Below are 21,372 nucleotides of genomic sequence, written 5' to 3' on the forward strand. Positions count from 1 at the left end.
ATGTATATCTGACATATATATATATATATATATATATACATATTTCTGACACTTTAATAGCATCATCTTTTAGGATTATAAATAACTCAGCTGTAGTTCTGTTACCTCCACTAGTTTTGTTTGTAGTAATTAGTAATGCTTCCTAAGGCTTACTTGACTTAACACTCCAGCACGTCTGGCTCTAGGTAAGTGTCTGCACCATTGCGGTTTTCTGGGTCATTAAGACCTTTTTTCGTATAGTCCTTCTGTGTACACCTTTTCTTAATCTCTTCTGCTTCTGTTAGGTCCATACCATTTCTGTCCTTCATTGTGCCCATCCTTGCATGAAATATTCCCTTGATATCTCTAGTTTTCTTGATATCTCTAGTTTTCTTGATATTAGATAGATATCTAGGCCCAAGTCCTGAAAGAAATACTGTTCTGTAATTTAGTTTCTAAACATACTGTAAGTATAAAAAAAGTGTTTTTGGAAATTAAATTAATCAATTTAAATGCATCTCATAATCTAAAATGCTTTCTTTTTATTAATCCAGATGAGATGAACTAAGTCCTTGAGCAATTTAATTTACCTCATTTTTAACAATATAATGATGAATTTCAGTTCAGTTCAGTTCAGTTCAGTCGCTCAGTTGTGTCCGACTCTTTGCGACCCCATCAATTGCAGCATACCAGGCCTCCCTGTCCATCACCATCTCATGTAATATCTAATACTTGGAAAAGATGAAGGGAATTATCAAAGATTACTGAGATTATATTGTATAAAATAATTTTTAAAAAAATTCTTAAGTGTTGTTTATGTATATAAAGTATACTTTTTATTGAAACTGGTTCACTGATGTTCTTGTGGTTCTCTTCCAGGTTCTTCAGCAGCTTTTAAATCACTGCAGGAAAAACAAAGATAAAGTTCTTCTTTTCTCCTTTTCCACCAAGGTGAGTTTTGTGTGAAGCATATTTTCAATTGATTCAGGTCTAGTTCCTGAGGCCTAAAAGTTTGTAAAGAGGTCTCTGTATCTTAAAGAGATTTAAAAAAACATCTAGCCACATTTACTGCTTATGTATCTTCTGTGAGTTCAGTTCAGTTCACTTCAGTCGCTCAGTCGTGTCCAACTCTTTCTGACCCCATGGACTGCAACACGCCAGGCTTCCCTGTCCATCACCAACTCCTGGAGATTACTCAAGCTCCTGTCCATTGAGTTGATGATGCCATCCAACCATCTCATCCTCTGTCATTCCCTTCTCCTCCCACCTTCAATCATTCCCAGCATCAGAGTCTTTTCAAATGAGTAGGTTCTTTGCATCAGGTGGCCAGAGTATTGGAGTTTCAGCTTCAGAATCAGTCCTTCCAGTGAATACTCAGGACTGATTTCCTTTAGGATGGGCTGGTTGGATCTCCTTGCTGTCCAAGAAGCTCTCAAGAATCTTCTCCAACATCACATTTCAAAAGCATCAATTCTTTGGCGTTCAGGTTTCTTTATAGTCCAACTCTAACATCCATACATGACTACTGGAAAAACCATAGCCTTGACTAGATAGACCTTTATTGGCAAAGTAATGTCTCTGCTTTTAAATATGCTGTCTAGGTTGGTTATAACTTATCTTGCAAGGAGCAGGCATCCTTTAATTTCATGACCGCGGTCACCATCTGCAGTGATTTTGGAGTCCAAAAAATAAGTCTGTCACTGTTTCCCCATCTATTTGCCATGAAGTGATGAGACCAGAAGCGCTGATCTTTGTTTTCTGAATGTTGAGCTTTAAGCCAACTTTTTCACTCTCTCTCACTTTCATCAAGAGGCTTTTTAGCTCCTCTTCACTTTCTGCCATAAGGGTGGTGTCATCTGCATATCTGAGGTTATTGATATTTCTCCTGGCAATCTTGATTCCAGCTTGTGTTTCTTCCAGTCCAGCGTTTCTCATGATGTACTCTGCATATAAGTTAAATAAGCTGGGTGACAATATACAGCCTTGACGTACTCCTTTTCCTATTTGGAACCAGTCTGTTGTTCCATGTCTATTTCTAACTTGCTTCTTGACCTGCATACAGATATCTCAGGAGGCAGGTAAGGTGGTCTGGTGTTTCTATCTCTTTAAGAATTTTCCACAGTTTGTTGTGATCCACACAGGCAAAGGCTTTGACATAGTCAGTAAAGCAGAAGTAGATGTTTTTCTGGGACTCTACTTGCCTTTTCAATGAAACAGCGGATGTTGGCAATTTGATCTCTGGTTCCTCTGCCTTTTCTAAATCCATCTTGAACATCTGGAAGTTCACAGTTCATATATTGGTGAAGCCTGGCTTGGAGACTTTTGTGCATTACTTTGCCAGCATGTGAAATGAGCAGTTGTGTGGTAGTTTTGAGCATTCTTTTGCATTGCCTTTCTTTGGAATTGGAATGAAAACTGACCTTTTCCAGTCCTGTGGCCACTGCTGAGTTTTCCAAATTTGTTGGCATATTGAGTGCAGCACTTTCACAGCATCATCTTTCAAGATTTGAAATAGCTCAACTGGAATTCCATTACCTCCACTAGCTTTGTTTGTAGTGATGCTTCTTAAGACCCACTTGACTTCGCATTCCAGGTTGTCTGGCTCTAAGTGAGTGATCACACCATCATGATTATCTGGGTCATGAAGATCTTTTGTTCTTCTGTATATTCTTACCACCTCTTCCTAATATCTTCTGCTTCTTAATAATTTCTGTGGGAAATGGTAATGAGGTATACAACTTTTAAAACAGATACTTAAATCTCCATTGCCTTCTCCGATATCAGAATTACTTACTATCAGATAGCAAACATAAAGATAGATTTCTAATTCTCTACTTAGATGTTTTTGTTAATAATTAAAATGTTCTTTAAGATATTTAAGAATGTAGACTATAGCAAAAATAATTAATATAATTAGATAAATGAGTTGGCCAATACTTTTCTTTTTATTCCTTTTTTTTTTAGTTTAGAAAGCTAAAGATTGATTTTTTCCGTTAAAATATTGATTTTTCTTTTTTTAACACAAAGGTTGCCAAATGTTAAAGTCAGTTTCAGTATAATAGTAGGAAGATGTATGAGTCAGAAAATAGAAAATATTTGTTGCTCTTGTAATTATAAGAAGGAAATTGTGAACAGCGATATTAATACTTAATAAAGCTCATCTGTATAATGGTATGAAACTTATTAAACCATGAGTTTATTTTTGCATGTCTCTGTATCTTTCCTCTAGTTGCTTGATGTGCTGCAGCAATACTGTATGGCATCTGGACTTGATTACCGACGACTGGATGGAAGTACAAAATCAGAGGAAAGAATCAAGATTGTGAAAGAATTCAACAGCACTCAAGATGTAAACATTTGCCTTGTCTCTACAATGTAAGAAAATAAAATTTTATAACTTGATTTCTATCTAATTGCTCTTAAGATTTAAGATAATCCTTAACCTATTACTGGATTTTCAGTGATTATGCTTCTATTGCTGTGTTTCATTTAGCTTTAAGGAGAAGTAACAAAAATGCTAATTTTGACTGGGATACCATTATTGAGTTTTATCTAAACTTTTCTGTCAGTTCCATTATTTTCATCCTTTTTATACATCTGGCTTTATTTTTTAAAATATCTGAAAAGTGGATGCTTCTTCATCAAAATATTCTGTAGTTTTTTGACTCGTGTATTGTGGTTAGAACAGTCAGACTAATTGAATAATCAAGTTATTAATTGAATAGTTGAGAGTCACATGTGGCAGTGATCTTCAAACTGTGGTCAAGGAACCCTTGAGAACCCATAAGGAAGGCTTAATGGACCAGGAGTTTCCCTCCTCTGTCTCTGCTTGGTCTCAAGGAGAGCAGCTGAACATTTATAGGTTTTATAAAGCTAAATCAGTTCTAACACCTGTTTATGAATCTCAGTGAACTTTTTAAGACATACACATACTTTAGAGAAAAATTTAAGTTGATATAAACACCTGAGAAGATTAGTCTCTTTTGGCAGGGGTAAGAAATCTATAACTTTTTAACATCTAATATAATAAGTATTTTATAGATATACTCCCACTGTCTTTCAAAAAGAATTTCAAAGGAGATTTATTTATTTATTTATTCATGTATTTATTTATTCAAGATTGTAGTATCGTTGACTTACAATGTCATGTAAGTTTCAGGTGTACAGCAGAAAGATTCAGTAACCTATATTATTTTTCAGGTTCTTTTCCCTTTTATGTTACTCCAAAATACTGAGTATAGTTCTCTATGCTATACAGTAGGTTCTTGTTGGTTATCTGTCTTATATATAGTAGTGTGTATATGTTAATCCCATCCTCCTAACATATCCCTCCCCTCCCTTGATCTGTGAGTCGTCTTCTGTTTTAAATATAAGTTCATTTGTACCTTTTTTTTTTTGATTCCACATATAAGCGATATCATATATTTATCTTTATCTGGCTTACTTTACTTAGTTAGATAACCTCAAAGTCCATTCATGTTGCTGCATTGTGTATATATATGTATTTATCCATTCATCTGTGGATGGACATTAAAGTTACTTCCATGTCTTGGCTCTTATAGATAGTCCTGCAGTGAACACTGGGATGGTAATAGTTTTCTCTAGATATATGCCCAGGAGTGGAATTATAGGATCATAATAGTTTTCTCTAGATATATGCCCAGGAGTGGAATTGTAGGATCATATGGTAGTTATTACTGTTTTTCATAGTGGTTATACCAGTTTACATTCCCACCAACAGTGTAGGAGGGTTTCCTTTTCTCTCTCCAGCATTTATTATTTGTTGACTTTTTGATGAGGGCCATTCTGAATGGAGTAAAGCAATACCTCATTATAGTTTTGATTTGCATTTATCTAATAATTAGTGATTTATTACATTTTTTTATGTGCCTGTTGGCCATCTGTATGTCTTCTTTGAAGAAATGTCTGTTTAGGTCTTCTGCCCATTTTTTTGATTGGATTGTTTGTTGTTCTTAATATTGAGCTTTATGAGCTGTTTGTATATTTTTGAAATTAATCTCAAGGGACTTTAAAAAAAACATATAAAATACAAGAAAGGAAAAGTAAGTAAGTAAAAAAATTGCTTTGGAAATTCCCTGGAGGTCCTGTGATTAGGACTTAGTGCTTTCACTGCCATGGGATATGTTCAGTCCCTGGTAAAGGAATTAAGATCGCACAAGTTATACAGCATGGCCAAAAAACAGAAAAATTACAGTGAGAAATCAAATATATATGGTGAGTGAGCTGCTTAACTGCTGAGGACTAAAATTATTCTCGAATTCTTGCAGCTAAGGCCTGAGAAGCTCTAGATTTCCATTTACCTGTGAATGAATTCAAGAAGAATTTCACACGATTCCTTAAGTACTCAGTATTAAATGACAGAACACTGTCTTCAGCTAAGGTTTATCAAACACACGTAAGCATTCTTAATTTTTAAATAATGTTTTAAAGGTATAAATACCTTCAACAATAGTTCAAATAGTTTAGAATTTATCATGACAACCAATTATCTTTCATTCCTGTTCTGCTCACCTGTAGTCTAATTTGATAACCTCTGCCATAAAGTTCCTAATTATCACTTCAGCTATATTGCAAATTGCTATTTAATCTGTCTATTGAATTTTTAATTTTAAAATCTATTTTTTGTGTTTAGAAGTCCTGTTAGCTGATTTTTCAGCAAAACTTCATAGGACAGGAGGGAGTAACACATTATATTTAAAGTACTGAAACAAAAAAAAATAATAATAATAACTTATTGCCAAGAATACTTTACCAGCAAGGCTATCATTCAGAATTGAAGGAAAGAATAAGTTTGCCACACAAGCAGAAGCTAAAAGTTCATCATCACAAAATGGATCCTATAACAAATGTGAAAGGATCTTCTTCAAGTGAAAGGAAAAGGCCATAACCAGAAATAACAAAATATATGGAAGAAAAAAATCTCACTAATAAAGACAAATATATAGTAAAGGCAGCAGTTCAAACCCTTAAAAAGGGGTAGAATGAAGATTAAAAGACAGAAATTGCAGAACTATCTTCAATATTTAAAATGAAAAAGAATCTGAAAAACAACATAACTGAATCACTTTGCTATACATCAGAAACTAACACAACATTCTAAATCAAATATGTTTCGATTTTTTTAAAAAAGGAAAAGTTGTAAAAATAACTACAACTACATTAAAGAGTTAGATGATACAAAAAATAGAAAGATGTAAAATATGGTATTCAAAACATAAAACATGGGGTGTGGAGTAAAAATGTAGCGCTTAAAAGCATTTGAACTTAAGCAGCTGTCACTTTAAAACAGATTTATATAATGTGTGTATATATATAAATATATAAAATTGTGTATATGTGTGTATATAAATATATATGTAAGAATACATATATGTATGTCTATATATATTGAACTGGATCATAAATAAGGCAGAATGCCAAAGAATTGATGCCTTTGAATTATGGTATAGGAGAAGACTCTTGAAAGTCCCGTTGACAGCAAAGAGATCAAACCAGTTGATCTTAAGGGAAATCAACCCTGAATACTCATTGGAAGGACTGATGCTGAAGCTGAAGCTCCAGTATTTTGGTCATCTTGTGCAAACAGCTGACTCAGATTGGAAAAGTCCGTGATGCTGGGAAAGATTGAGGGCAAAAGGAGAAGAGGGTATCTGAGGATGAGATGGCTGGATAGCATCACCAATGCAATGGATACGAACTTAGGCAAATTTCAAGAGATGGTGTGGGACAGAGAGATGGTGTGCTGCAGTCTATGGAGTCTCAAAGATTCAGACAAGACTGGGTGACTAAATAACAATAACAACGTGTGTGTGTGTGTATCAGTTCAGTTCAGTTCAGTTCAGTCGCTCAGTCGTGTCCGACTCTTTGCGACCCCATGAGTCGCAGCACGCCAGGCCTCCCTGTCCATCACCGTCTCCTGGAGTTCACTCAGACTCACATCCATCGCGTCCGTGATGCCATCCAGCCATCTCATCCTTGGTCGTCCCCTTCTCCTCCTGCCCCCAATCCCTCCCAGCATCAGAGTCCTCTCCAATGAGTCAACTCTTCGCATGAGGTGTCCAAAGTATTGGAGCTTCAGCTTCAGCATCATTCCTTCCAAAGAAATCCCAGGGTTGATCTCCTTCAGAATGGACTGGTTGGATCTCCTTGCAGTCCAAGGGACCCTCAAGAGTCTTCTCCAACACCACAGTTCAAAAGCATCAATTCTTCGGCGCTCAGCCTTCTTCACAGTCCAACTCTCACAACCATACATGACCACAAGAAAAACCATAGCCTTGGCTAGACGGACCTTAGTCAGCAAAGTAATGTCTCTGCTTTTGAATATACTATGGAGGTTGGTCATAACTTTTCTTCCAGGGAGTAAGCGTCTTTTAATTTCATGGCTGCAGTCACCATCTGCAGTGATTTTGGAGCCCAAAAAAATAAAGTCTGACACTGTTTCTACTGTTTCTCCATCTATTTACCATGAAGTGATGGGGCCAGATGCCATGATCTTTGTTTTCTGAATGTTGAGCTTTAAGCCAACTTTTTCACTCTCCTCTTTCACTTTCATCAAGAGGCTTTTTAGCTCCTCTTCACTTTCTGCCATAAGGGTGGTGTCATCTGCATATCTGAGGTTATTGATAATTCTCCCGGCAATCTTGATTCCAGCTTGTGTTTCTTCCAGTCCAGTGTTTCTCATGATGTACTCTGCATAAAAGTTAAATAAGCAGGGTGACAATATACAGCCGGAAAATTTTATGCAGAGATGGGCTCGATAAAGGACAGAAATGGTCTGGACCTAACAGAAGCAGAAGATATTAAGAAGAGGTGGCAAGAATACACGGGAGAACTGTACAAAAAAGATCTTCACGACCCAGATAATCATGATGATGTGATCACTAATCTAGAGCCAGACATCCTGGAATGTGAAGTCAAGTGGGCCTTAGAAAGCATCACTACGAACAAAGCTAGTGGAGGTGATGGAATTCCAGTTGAGCTGTTTCAAATCCTCTAAGATGATGCTGTGAAAGTGCTGCACTCAATATGCCAGCAAGTTTGGAAAACTCAGCAGTGGCCACAGGACTGGAAAAGGTCAGCTTTCATTCCAATCCCAAAGAAAGGCAATGCCAGAGAATGCTCAAACGACCACACATTTGCACTCATCTCACATGCTAGTAAAGTAATGCTCCAAATTCTCCAAGCCAGACTTCAGCAATACATGAACTGTGAACTCCCTGATGTTCAAGGTGGTTTTAGAAAAGGCAGAGGAACCAGAGATCAAATTGCCAACATCTGCTGTTTCATGGAAAAAGCAAGAGAGTTCCAGAAAAACATCTATTTCTGCTTTACTGACTATGCCAAAGCCTTTGACTGTGTGGATCACAACAAACTGTGGAAAACTCTGAAAGAGATAGGAATACCAGACCACCTAACCTGCCTCTCGAGAAATCTGTATGCAGGTCAGGAAGCAACAGTTAGAACTGGACATGGAACAACAGACTGGTTCCATATTTATGTATTTTATATTTACATATGTATATATACACACACATGTCAATATATATGAACTTCATGGTAATCTTAAACCAAAAATTTGCAATAGATACAGAGAAATAAAAGGGAAAGGAACCCAAACATAACACTAAAGAAAGTTATCATACCCCAAGGGAAGAGACTAAAGGAAGAGCGTAGAAGTATTACAAAAGCAAGCAGAAAACAGTTGACAAATGTTAACTGTCAGTAAGTATACACCTATAGTAGTATTAAACAATCTTCAAACCATCTGACAGTTGCACTCATTTCCCATGCTATGCTAGTAAGGTCCTAATTAAACTCTTTCATGCTAGGCTTCAGCGTTACGTGAGCCAAGAACTTCCAGATGTTCAAGCAGGGTTTAGAAAAAGCAGAAGAGCCAGAGATCAAGTTGCCAACGTTCACTGGATCATAGAGAAGGCAAGGGAATATCAGAAAAATATCTACCTCTGTTTCATTGACTGCGCTAAAGCCTTTGACTATGTGGATCATAACAAACTGAAAAGTTCTTAAAGAGGTGGGAGTACTGGACCATCTTACCTCTCCTGAGAAACCTGTATGTGGGTCAGCAAGGAACACTTAGAACCCTGTATGGAACAACTGATTGGTTCAGGATTGAGAAAGGAATACCACAGGGCTGTCTGCTGTCACCCTGTTTATTTAAACTATAAACTGAGCACACCATGAGAAATGCCAGACTGGATGAGTTAAGCTAGAATCAAGATAGGCAGGAGAGACATCAACAACCTCAGATATGCAGATGATATCACACTAATGGCAGAAAGTGAAGAGGAACTAAAGAACCTCTTGAGGAGAGTGGAGGTGGAGAGTGAAAAAGCTGGCTTAAAACTAAATATTAAAAAAGCTAAGATCATGGCATCTGGCTCCATTACTTCATGGCAAATAGAAGGGGAAAAGGTGGAAGCAGTGACAGATTTCCTCTTCTTGGGCTCTAAAGTCACTGCAGATGGTGACGCAGCCATGAAATCAGAAAACGATTACTGCTTTTCAGGAAAGCCATGACAAACCTAGACAGTGTGTTGAAAAGCAGAGATATTACTCAGTTGACAAAGATCCCTATAGTCAAGTCTATGGGAATAGTCAAGTCTATGGTCTTCCCATTGGTCTCACATACAGTTGTAAGAACTGGACCATAAAGAAGGCAGAATGCCAAAGAATTGATGTCTTTGAATTTGGTGCTGGAGAAGACTCCTGAGAGTCCCTTGGACAACAAAGAGATCCAACCAGTCAATCTTAAAGGAAATCAACCCCGAAGACTCATTGGAAGGGCTGATGCTGAAGTCGATGCTGCAGTATTTTGGTCACCTGATGCGAATAGCTCGCTCATTGGAAAAGTTCCTGGTGCTGGGAAAGATTGAGGGCAGAAGGAGAAGAGGGTGTCAGAGGATAAGATGGCTGGATGGCATCAACAGTGCAATGGACAGAAACTTGGGCAAACTTCAGGAGATAGTGAGGGACAGGGAAGCCAGGGAAGCCTGGCATGCTGCAATCCATGGGTTCACAAAGAGCCAGACACAGCTGGGCAACTGACCAACAGCAGCATACACCTATCAAAATCAGAGATAAAAGAGAAGTTACAACCAATATCACAGAAATACAAACACTCATAAGAAACCGCTGTAGACAATTATGTGCCAATGGATTGGACAACCTGGAAAAAAATGTATAAATTCCTAGAAACATACAGTCTTCAAAGACTGAATCAGGAAGAAATAAAATATCTGAACTGACTGATTGCTATAATGAAATTGAATCAGTAGTCAAACAACTCTTAACAAACAAAAGTCCAGAATCAGATGGCTTCACAGAGGAATTCTACCAAGTATTTAAAGAACCAGTTGGGATTTTCCTGGATGTCCAGTGGTTAAGACTTCATGCTTCCACTGCAGGGGGCCCAGGTTTGATCTCTGGTTGGGGAACTAAGATCCCATAAGTCAAGTGGCTTGGCCAAATAAAGAACAGATAATACCTAGTCTTGTCCAACTATTCCATAAATATTGAAGCAAAAGAAACACGTTCAAACTCATTTTACAAGGCCAGCATTAACCCTGATACCAAAACCAGACAAAGATATCACACAAAAAAGAAAATTACAAGGTAGTGATACCTGATGAGATCTGAAAATCTTCAACAAATATTAGCAAATGGAATTCAATAACAGTTGAAAGGATTAAACACCATGATGAAGTAAGATTTATCCCAGGGATGCAAGTAGGAGTCAATACCCACAAATCAATCATGTGATAGATCACATTAACACATTGAAGAAGAAAAATCGTATGATCATCTCAATAGATACAGAAAAGATTTTGACAAAATTCAATGTCTGTTTATCATAAAAACCTTCAATAAAGTGGTTATAGAGGGAACATAACATAATAAAGGCCATATATGAAAAACCAACAGCTAATAATATACACAGTGGTAAAAAGCTTTAAACTTTTCCTCTAGGATCAGGAACAAAACAAGGACACCCACTCTTTTTTTTTTTTTAAGGACACCCACTCTTACCAGTTTTATTCAACATGTTACCGTTATTCCTGGCCACAGTAATTAGGTAAGAAAGATAAATAAAAGGCATCCAAATAGGAACAGAAGAAGCAAAACTGTCGCTATTTGCAGATATCATGATTCTATATATAGAAAACCCTGAAGACAATACCAGAAAACGATAAGAACTAATAAATGAATTCAGTAAAGTTGTAGGATGCTTCCATGGTGGCTCAGAGGTAAAGAATCTGCCTGCCAAGCAGGAGATGCAGGTTCGATCCCTGGATTGAGAACATTCCCTGAAGGAGGAAATGGCAACCCACTCCAGTGTTGTTGCCTGGAAAATCCCATGGACAGAGGAGCCTGGTGAGCTTACAGTCCATGGAGTTGCAAAGAGTTGGACATGACTTAGAAACTAAACAACAAAGTTGCAGGAGACAGTATTATCATACAGAAATCTGTTGCATTTCTATACACAAATAATATGCTATCAGAGAAATTACAGTTGTTCTTTTACAACTACATCAGAAATAATAAAATAGGAATAACTTAACCACGGAGGTAAATGACATGTTCACTGAAAACTATAACACAAATATGAAAGAAATTGAACACAAATAAATGGAAAGGTACACCATGGTAATGGATTGAAAGAATTAACATTATTAAGATGTCCATAGGGCCAAAGTAATCTTCATATTCAATACAATCACTGTCAAAATACCCATTGCATTTTTCACAGAACAGATAGTCCTAAAATTTGTGTGGAACCACAGAAGACCCCAGACAGCCAAAGAGAGCTTGAGAAGGTACAAGGCTTGAGTTGTCTTGCTTCATGATTTCAAAATCAAATTTGTGTGGTATACAAAGCCATAATAAACAATATGGTACTGGTATGAAACCAGACGCATAGATCAGTGGAATAGAACAGAGCGCATTTATATGGTCAACTTTATCATGAGAAACGCTGGACTGGAAGAAACACAAGCTGGAATTAAGATTGCCAGGAAGAAATATCAATAACCTCAGATATGTATATGACACCACCCTTACGGCAGAAAGTGAAGAGGAACTAAAAAGCCTCTTGATGAAAGTAAAAGAGGAGAGTGAAAAAGTTGGCTTAAAGCTCAACATTCAGAAAATGAAGATCATGGCATCCGGTCCCATCACTTCATGGGAAATAGATGGGGAAACAGTGGAAACAGCGTCAGAGTTAATTTTCTTGGGCTCCAAAATCACTGCAGATGTTGACTGAAGCCATGAAATTAAAAGACGTTTACTCCTTGGAAGAATAGTTATGATCAACCTAGATAGTATATTCAAAAGCAGAGACATTAGTTTGCCGACTAAGGTCTGTCTAGTCAGAGCTGTGGTTTTTCCAGTAGTCATGTATGGATGTGAGAGTTGGACTGTGAAGAAGGCTGAGCGCCGAAGGATTGATGCTTTTGAAGTGTGGTGTTGGAGAAGACTCTTGAGAGTCCCTTGGACTGCAAGGAGATCCAACCAGTCCATTCTGAAGGAGATCAACCCTGGGATTTCTTTCGAAGGAATGATGCTAAAGCTGAAACTCCAATACTTTGGCCACCTCATGTGAAGAGTTGACTCATTGGAAAAGACTCTGATGCTGGGAGGGATTGGGGGCAGGCAGAGAAGGGGACGGCAGAGGATGAGATGGCTGGATGGCATCACTGACTCGATGGACGCAAGTCTGAGTGAACTCCTGGAGTTGGTGATGGACAGGGAGGCCTAGCGTGCTGCGATTCATGGGGTCGCAAAGAGTTGGACACAACTGAGCGACTGAACTGTACTGAACTGATCTGTCTTAAAGCAGCCAAGAATATTCAGTGGGGGAAAAAGTCTTTTCAATAAGTGATGTTGGGAAAATCGGACAGATAGATGTCAGAGAGTGAAAGTAGACTCTTTTCTAATGCCAGATATAAAAATAAATGCAAAGTGGATTAAACATTTAATGTTAGACCTAAAACCATAAAACTCCTAGAAGAAAATATAAGCAATGAGCTCTTTGGCATTGATCTTTGTAATGTTTTTTGAATCTTTCTGGGCGAGGACAGTAAGAACAAAAATAAACGTGACTATATCAAACTAAAGAGCTTTGGCACAGTGGAGGAAACTATCAACAAAAGAAAAAGGCAGCCTACTGAATGGGAGAAGATATTGTAAATGATATGTTCAATAAGGGGTTAATATCCAGTATATATAAGGAACTCATAAAACTCAATATAAAAAAGCCAAATAATCCAAGAAATCAGCAGAGGTCCTAAATAGATATATTTCCAAAGAAGACATACAGATGGCCAACAGGCCCATGATGAGGTGCTCAACATCACTAATCATCAGGGAAATGCAGCTCAAACCAGAGAGATAGCACCTCACACCTGTCAGGGTAACTTTTACCAAAAAAAAACAAAACACAGATAACAGGTGTTGTTGAGGAGATGGGGAAAGGGCAACCATTCTGCACTGTTGGTGGGAATCTACGCTAATACAGTCACTATGAAAACCAGTATGGAGGTTCCTCAAAAAATTAAAAGTACAATTGGCATACAACCTAGCAATTTCACTTTTGGTCATTTATCTGAAGAAAATGAAAAACACTAATTTGAATAGATATATGTATGTTCACAGCAGCAGTATATATAATAACTGTGATACAGACGCAACCTAAGTGTCTATTGATAAATGAAATGGATAATGATTATACACACATACATAGATATATTTACATATACACACACACACACACACACACACACAGTGGAATATTACTTAGCCATAAAAAGGATGAAATCTTGTCCTTTGTGACAACATGGGTGAATCTACAGTGTATAATCTAAGTGAAATAAATCAGATGGAGAAAGACAAGTACTATATGATTTCACTTACATACAGTATCTAAAAAATAAAAGAGCAAACATAGCAAAACAGACTCAGATACAGAGAATAGGCTAGTGGTTGCTCAAAGGGAAGGAGTAGGGAGAAGGGGTTAAAAGGTACAGGGAATTGAGAGGGTCAAAATAAAAAAGTCATGTGGCTATAGCATACAGCATAGGAATATACTCAAATTTTTTAAAAGATCTTCCTTATATTTTTCAAATCTGACTGATCATTGATCTATATTTTTTGTTTTTTATGGTTTCTAGCTTTTATTTCTTTAGTAGTTTTAGTCATTTTTTAAAATATCTTTTTGAATAGCATTTTTACTCTATTTAACTCCTATTTTGGGGGGATGCTAATCCTTCTATTTGTTCTTCCCTCTGGCTCTTGCTCATGGCAGATGGTTTCTTCACACATTTTGTAATTTTTTATTTTGAGCTTATCTTCCTCTGTTAATCCTTAGGAGACTGGTTATAGGAGTTCTCCATTACTGTGGTTTTACTTTGACTTCTCTGGCAGGTATCCCAACCAGGGCACGAGAAGTTTTGGATTCCTGTTTTCCTGTGACTGAATTCAAAGAATGATTTGTTACCTAAGTCCTTACATTTGTTACATAAAGAACTTTACAAAATATAATAAATACATTCATCAGCTATATTTTTCAAAAGAGATACACTCAGTTTTTGTTTTGTTTTTCTCGTTTTGCAAAAATTTATGTTTAATTTTTGGGTGTTGAAACAAAAGACTTTCATACTGGCTCAGTTCATTATTTTTGCCAGAATCCTAACTCTTCATTATCTTTTAGTTTATCAACAGCTTGGACTTTGTGTTATGTTAAAGGGAAATTTAGTTTTCTTTTACTTCCCCCTCCACATTTTCCCAGAGAAGGCGATGGCACCCCAGTCCAGTACTTTTGCCTGCAAAATCCCGTGGACGGAGGAGCCTGGTAGGCTGCAGTCCATGGGGTCGCAAAGAGTCGGACATGACTGAGCGACTTCACTTTCACTTTTCACTTTCCTGCATTGGAGAAGGAAATGGCAACCCACTCCAGTGTTCTTGCCTGGAGAATCCCAGGGACAGGGGAGCCTGGTGGGCTGCCGTCTATGGGGTCACACAGAGTCAGACACGACTGAAGCAACTTAGCAGCAGCCCCATTTTCCGTGTAGTCTTTATTCTTTTTATTTTTTGTCTATTAATTAATTTTTAGCCTTAAATAATATACTTTAATTTTTGACTTTTAGTCCAGCAACTTTCTACAGTATCTTCTAAGTACTTGTAATGTGTGGTATTAACATTAGCACACATCCACCGTTTCTTCTACTTTTGTCATCTGTCTATATTATCTCTCAGCTATTTTAACAAATAACTTTGTATGCCAGAATATATAGAAAATAAATTTCATGTATTTTTGAACATCAAAAATATCTTTTATGTGATCTCTCATGTAATTGCTTTGGCCAACTGTAGAGAATTTCTTTTCAGATCTTTGTAGGTATTCAGTTCAGTTCAGTTGCTCAGTCTTGTCCAACTCTTTGCGACCCCATGGCTACAATCACCATCTACAGTGATTTTAGAGCCCCCCAAAATAAAGTCTGACACTGTTTCCACTGTTTCCCCGTCTATTTCCCATGAAGTGATGGGACCGGATGCCATGATCTTCGTTTTCTGAATGTTGAGCTTTAAGCCAACTTTTTCACTCTCCTCTTTTACTTTCATCAAGAGGCTCTTTAGTTCCTCTTCACTTTCTGCCATAAGGGTGGTGTCATCTGCATATCTGAAGTTATTGATATTTCTCCTGGCAATCTTGATTCCAGCATGTGCTTCTTCCAGCCCAGTGTTTCTCATGATGTACTCTGCACAGAAGTTAAATAAGTAGGGTGACAATATACAGCCTTGACGTACTGCTTTTCCTATTTGGAACCAGTCTGTCAAAATCACAGCAGATGGTGATTGCAGCCATGAAATTAAAAGATGCTTACTCCTTGGAAGGAAAGTTATGACCAACCTAGATAGCATATTCAAAAGCAGAGACATTACTTTGCCAACAAAGGTTCATCTAGTCAAGGCTGTGGTTTTTCCAGTAGTCATGGATGGATATGAGAGTTGGACTGTGAAGAACACTGAGCGCCGAAGAATTGATGCTTTTGAACTGTGGTGTTGGAGAAGACTCTTGAGAGTCCCTTGGACTGCAAGGAGATCCAGCCAGTCCATTCTAAAGGAGATCAGTCCTGGGTGTTCTTTCAAAGGAATGATACTAGAGCTGAAGCTCCAGTACTTTGGCCACCTCATGTGAAGAGTTAACTCATTGGAAAAGACTCTGATGCTGGGAGGGATTGGGGGCAGGAGGAGAAGGGGACAACAGGATGAGATGGCTGGATGGCATCACTGACTCGATGGATGTGAGTTTGAGTGAACTCCGGGAGTTCATGATGGACAGGGAGGCCTGGTGTGCTGCAGTTCACGGGGTCGCAAAGAGTCGGACACGACTGGGTGACTGAACTGAACTGAATTGAACTGAACCACAGCATGCCAGGCCTCCCTGTCCATCATGAACTCCCGGAGTTCACTCAAACTCATGTCAATTGAGTCGGTGATGCCATCCATCCATCTCATCCTCTGTCGTCCCCTTCTTCTCCTGCCTTCAGTCTTTCCCAACGTCAGGGTCTTTTTAAATGAGTCAGCTCTTCGCATCAGGTGGTCAAAATATTGGAGTTTCAGCTTCAACATCAGTCCTTCCAATGAATATTCAGGACTGATCTTTAGAATGGACTGGTTGGATCTCCTTGCAGTCCGAGGGACTTTCAAGCGTCTTCTCCAACACCACAGCTCAAAAGCATCAATTCTTCTGTGCTCAGCTTTCTTCACAGTCCAACTCTCACATCCATACATGACCACAGGAAAAACCATAGCCTTGACTAGATGGACCTTTGTTGGCAAAGTAATGTCTCTGCTTTTGAATATGCTCTCTATGTTGATCATAACTTTCCTTCCAAAGGGTAAGCATCTTTTTATTTCATGGCTGCAGTCACCATCTGCAGTGATTTTGGAGCCCCCAAAAATAAAGTCAGCTACTGTTTCCCCATCTACTTGCCATGAAGTGATGGGACCAGATGCCATGATCTTAGTTTTCTGAATGTTGAGCTCTAAGCTAACTTTTTCACTCTCCTCTTTCACTTTCATCAAGAGGCTCTTTGGTTCTTCAACATTGTTTTCTGGTATTTAGTATTTCTGAAATTTTGTCTAATGCCAATCAACCTGTTTTAGTCTGAAATTTCACAGTGATATTTGACTCTTTTATAAATTAATTAAAAATTAATTAATTATTTTTGGTTGTGCTGGATCTTTTGGTTGCTGCGTGGACCTGCTCTAGTTGCAGCATGAGGAGCTACTCTTCATTGTGGTACATGGGCTTCTCATTACAGTGGCTTCTTTTGTTGCAGAGCACAAACTCTAGGCACATGGGCTTCCATAGTTACAGTGTGCAGACTCTAGTATGCACAGGTTTCAGAGTTGTCGAGTGTGGCTCCGCAGTTGTGATGCATGGGCTTAGTAGCTCTGCAGCACGTGAAAGCTTCCCGGACGAGAGATTGAACCCATGTCCCCTGAATTGACAGGCAGATTCTTACCCACTGTACCACCACGGAAGTCCGATATTTGAGTCTTGATGTGAGTTTTTGTTCATTTATTTTGCTGGGTGTGATCTGAAGGCTTGTATTTCTGAACTCTGGAAGGTTCTCTTTGATTATTTCTTTGACAGTGGCTTCTCTTTAGTTTTCTCTAGTGTCTCTCCTGGTCACTAGGTTATCTGATTTTAGTGTTCCTACAATGATTCCTTTTGCGGGGAGGACAGAGTTGCACTGCGTAGCTTGCAGAATCTTAGTTCCCCAAACAGGGATAAACACAGGCCCTTAGCAGTGAAAGCTCGGAGTCCTAACCACTGGACCACCAGGGAATTCCCCTAGAATGATTCTTTAAACCTGTGAACTTTGATCTCTTACTTTGTGTTTTTATCTTTCTTGGATCTATTGCTGAAAAAAATGGCATTTTCCAATTTTATTATTTTATTTTAAATAACTAATTTTTGTCTTTTAACTTATGTATTTATTTTTTTGCTTTAAACTCTCATTCTGTGAATCTTTATTCTGGGATGTCAATACCTTAAAGCTTAGCTTTCCATAATCATCTCATTCAGTTCATCAAAGGAGAGTTTTCTGGCATTTTTCCTTGGGTTGGAATTTTTATTGGAATCACTGAATTTATAAATGACTTTGTGTAGAAAAATGACATTTTAATGCTTTTGAACCTTCCTATCTCTGAGCATGGTATTGGTTAAATATATTTAGGCTTCTCGGTAAGTGAATAGTTTATTCGACCTTTTAAAACAAATATTTATTTGGCTGTGCCAGGTCTTTGTTGTGGCATGCAGTATCTTCGATCTTCATATGGCATGCAGGATTTATATAATAGTTAATACATAACAATAAAATTTAATTCATTGATGGCATTTTTGTGTAACATTAAGATATGGTTAAATATAATTTTTATATATTTTTGATACAAAATAGAACATGAAAGACCTAAGGAATGAATGTTGATTGTATGTTGATTATGGGTTTGTCTTAATACCATTTCTCAGGTTGAAAAGAGCTATATTCTTTTTGTATTTTCTTGCTTAAGGAGTAAGCTTTTGCGCTTAGCCATATGAGAGGAGTGACAGGTTTGAAAATGTTTGCAGTTCTGAATTGTATTATCATCAAATAGAGAATCATCTCGTCTCTAGAGACAGAGTTTAGAGATTCTCTTTTTCTCTACAAGGAATATTGCCTCTGAATTAACTTGGACAGTCTTCAAAGTATCTTTGAAGATTGTTACGTCAACTAGTGGTGACCTTCCTGTGGCTTATTTAGGACATCTGAGGTAAATTCATGTCACAACTTACTGAACAGTTGACTAGACTTACTTTTGGTGTTAAGTGTTAGAAAATATTTCTTACCCTCCAATTTTATTTTAATCATAACTAGTTGATTTTTCACATAATAGTCTAATTATGTAATCTTATGAACCTTGATTTTTCAAAAATTTCCCCATCACAATAGTAGACAGGTAAACTTCTAACTTTTCTTCTGCTTGTTTGGCATCTAAATCACCTACTCCCCTAATTTACTTATTTTTAGAATTTTTTCCAAACCTTACTGTTTATCCCACCTCATTCCTTTCTTTGAGTTTAAGTCTCTGTGATAACTTTTTGCTGTTGCCTCTAATAAGTTATTTTCCAAAGGAGCTAATTCAATTTCTATTGAATACTGAACCTTAAGTCAGAATACCTGGGTTTGAATCCAGACGCTAGCCACTTCAATGACTTTTAAGCAAGTAAATTAATATTTCTGATTCTCAATTTTCTCATCTGTAAAATGAGAATAATAGCTCATAGAACTGTGTTGAGGATGAAAGTATAGGATATATGAAAATTTCTAGCACCATTCCTGGTATATAGTAGATGCTGTATAAATATTCGTTTCTTTCTATTTTGATAGAAACTGTGTAAGAGAAGACTATTAACATTTTCTCTCCCCCGATAGTATCCAGTATAAAGATTCTGAAAAGGGAAAAACAGCAAGAGAAAGTCTCAGCGTAAGGCTTTGAAGGTTGAGATTAGCAAAGTGTAGAATATAAAGAAAACTGATTTTATTCTTGAATTTTAAGTTTTAGTTTTTAAAAATAGAGAATTTTATGATCATTATATAATAAATAATTGCTAAATGTAGGGTATTTAGACACCAAAAGTTCAAAATATGAGAGGATAACAGTTGTTATTAGGTAAAATCTAAAAAGCTGTAGGCAGCTGAAATCTTTAAGTAAGTAGACAAACATTTTATTATTAAGTTTTGCTAGATATATTTAGAAAAAAAATCTTTATAAATAACTTCATTCCAGAATGAATTCTTTGTCTTCTGATATGTTTTGGCTGGTAGAAAAATGAATTTGTCAGATCCATTAAACAATTTCTTATTTTTAAAACTGTCAAAATATGCATATATCTTTTGTGGCATCTTTTCACTGTATATTTTAAACAGAGGTCAAATTAAATGAAGACAAAACTTTGACTCTCCAAAGAATTGAGAAGTTTTAAATAGAGGAATGGCATACTTAGTTTTCTCTGCAAGTGTGCTCAGTAGCTTAGTCATGTCTGAGTCTTTGTGACCCCCCTGGAACTGTAGCCCACTAGGCTCCTCTGTCCATGGGATTTTTCCAGGCGAGAATACTAGAGTGGGTTGTCATTTCTTCCTCCAGGGGATCTTCTTGACTCAGGGATCAAACCTGCCTTTCCAGTGTCTCCTGCATTGTCAGGCAGATTCTTTACCACTGGGCCACCTGGAAAGCCCCTAGTTTTCTATATTCTGTGCTTAAAATTATTTTATGTAATATGGGAATGGATCTGAGGTCAAAGGTAAGGGAAGACTGGAGGCCAGTGAAGTAATACATACAGGTATGATGTCAAGGTTTGAAATAGTGGGAAGGGAAAATAGAAATGAAGAAGGGACTCATGAAAAAGAAAAAAAAAATACTTTCTTGAGATAAATTTGATAGGACTGGATATTGGTTGGCTCTTTTAGTAGTTTTATCTTGCTTCTAAGTCTGTTGGTGACAGTCTATTAACTGTCCTTAGTCTGACAGTGTCATGATTTCCCTTTCAGTCTTGAAGGGTGTTTTTACTGGATATAAAATTTTGTGTTGATAGTGCTTTTAGCACTTGAATAATGCACTGCTTCCTCCTGGCCACCTTGGTTTCTAATGAGAAATCTACTGTTATTTGAATTTATGTTCCCTTAAAAGTAGTATGTTGATACAATTTCTCTCTGATTGCTTACAAGAGTTTGTCTTCTGTCTGCGGAAGTTTAATTACACTATATCTAAATATAGTTTTCTTTGGGTTTATCATTTTGGAGTTCATGCAATTTTTGCATTCTGTAGGTTTATCTTTTTCCCCAAATTTGGGAAGTTTTCAGCTGTATTTCTTTCAGTACCTTTTCATTCACTGTTACTCTCTTTTTTCTCTTGGGACTACTTTGATACAAGTATTAGCTCTTTTATTACTGTCCCTCGGGCCTCTAAGACTTCTTTTTTCCTGGACGTTTCCTTTCTGTTGTGTAGAATAATATTGACCTGCTCCTATGTATATTGATTCTGTTGTCCGTCATCTCCACTGTAGTATCAAATCCAACCAGCAAGTTTTGTTATTCAGTTATTTTTCAGTTCTAAAGTTTTTTTTTGGTATCCTCTCTTTCTTTGCTGAGACTTAATATTTTTAATTTGTTTCAACCATATTTCAAGCATTTTTGAAGCATTTTTATTGTGGCATTTAAATCCTTGTCAGATGATTCCAACATCTGATTCTTTGCAGTGTTGTCAAATATTAATTGTCTTTTCTCATAAAAATTGAGAGTTTCTTAG

The 21,372-nt window shown here is 37.2% G+C and overlaps 1 protein-coding gene across 2 annotated transcripts in view; it reads left to right on the forward strand.

Annotated features, from left to right (window-relative positions):
- Window positions 1–21,372, forward strand: part of ERCC6L2 (ERCC excision repair 6 like 2) — a 152,374-nt gene that overhangs the window by 55,722 nt on the left and 75,280 nt on the right. For both annotated transcript variants that reach the window (XM_005684146.3, XM_018052475.1), the window contains exons 10-11: window positions 859–930; window positions 3,209–3,354. In XM_005684146.3, coding sequence (XP_005684203.2) covers window positions 859–930; window positions 3,209–3,354 — 218 coding nt within the window. The remainder of the gene's footprint in view (window positions 1–858; window positions 931–3,208; window positions 3,355–21,372) is intronic.

The sequence above is a fragment of the Capra hircus genome, chromosome 8 (genome assembly GCF_001704415.2).
Source record: "Capra hircus breed San Clemente chromosome 8, ASM170441v1, whole genome shotgun sequence".
NCBI lineage: Eukaryota > Metazoa > Chordata > Mammalia > Artiodactyla > Bovidae > Capra > Capra hircus.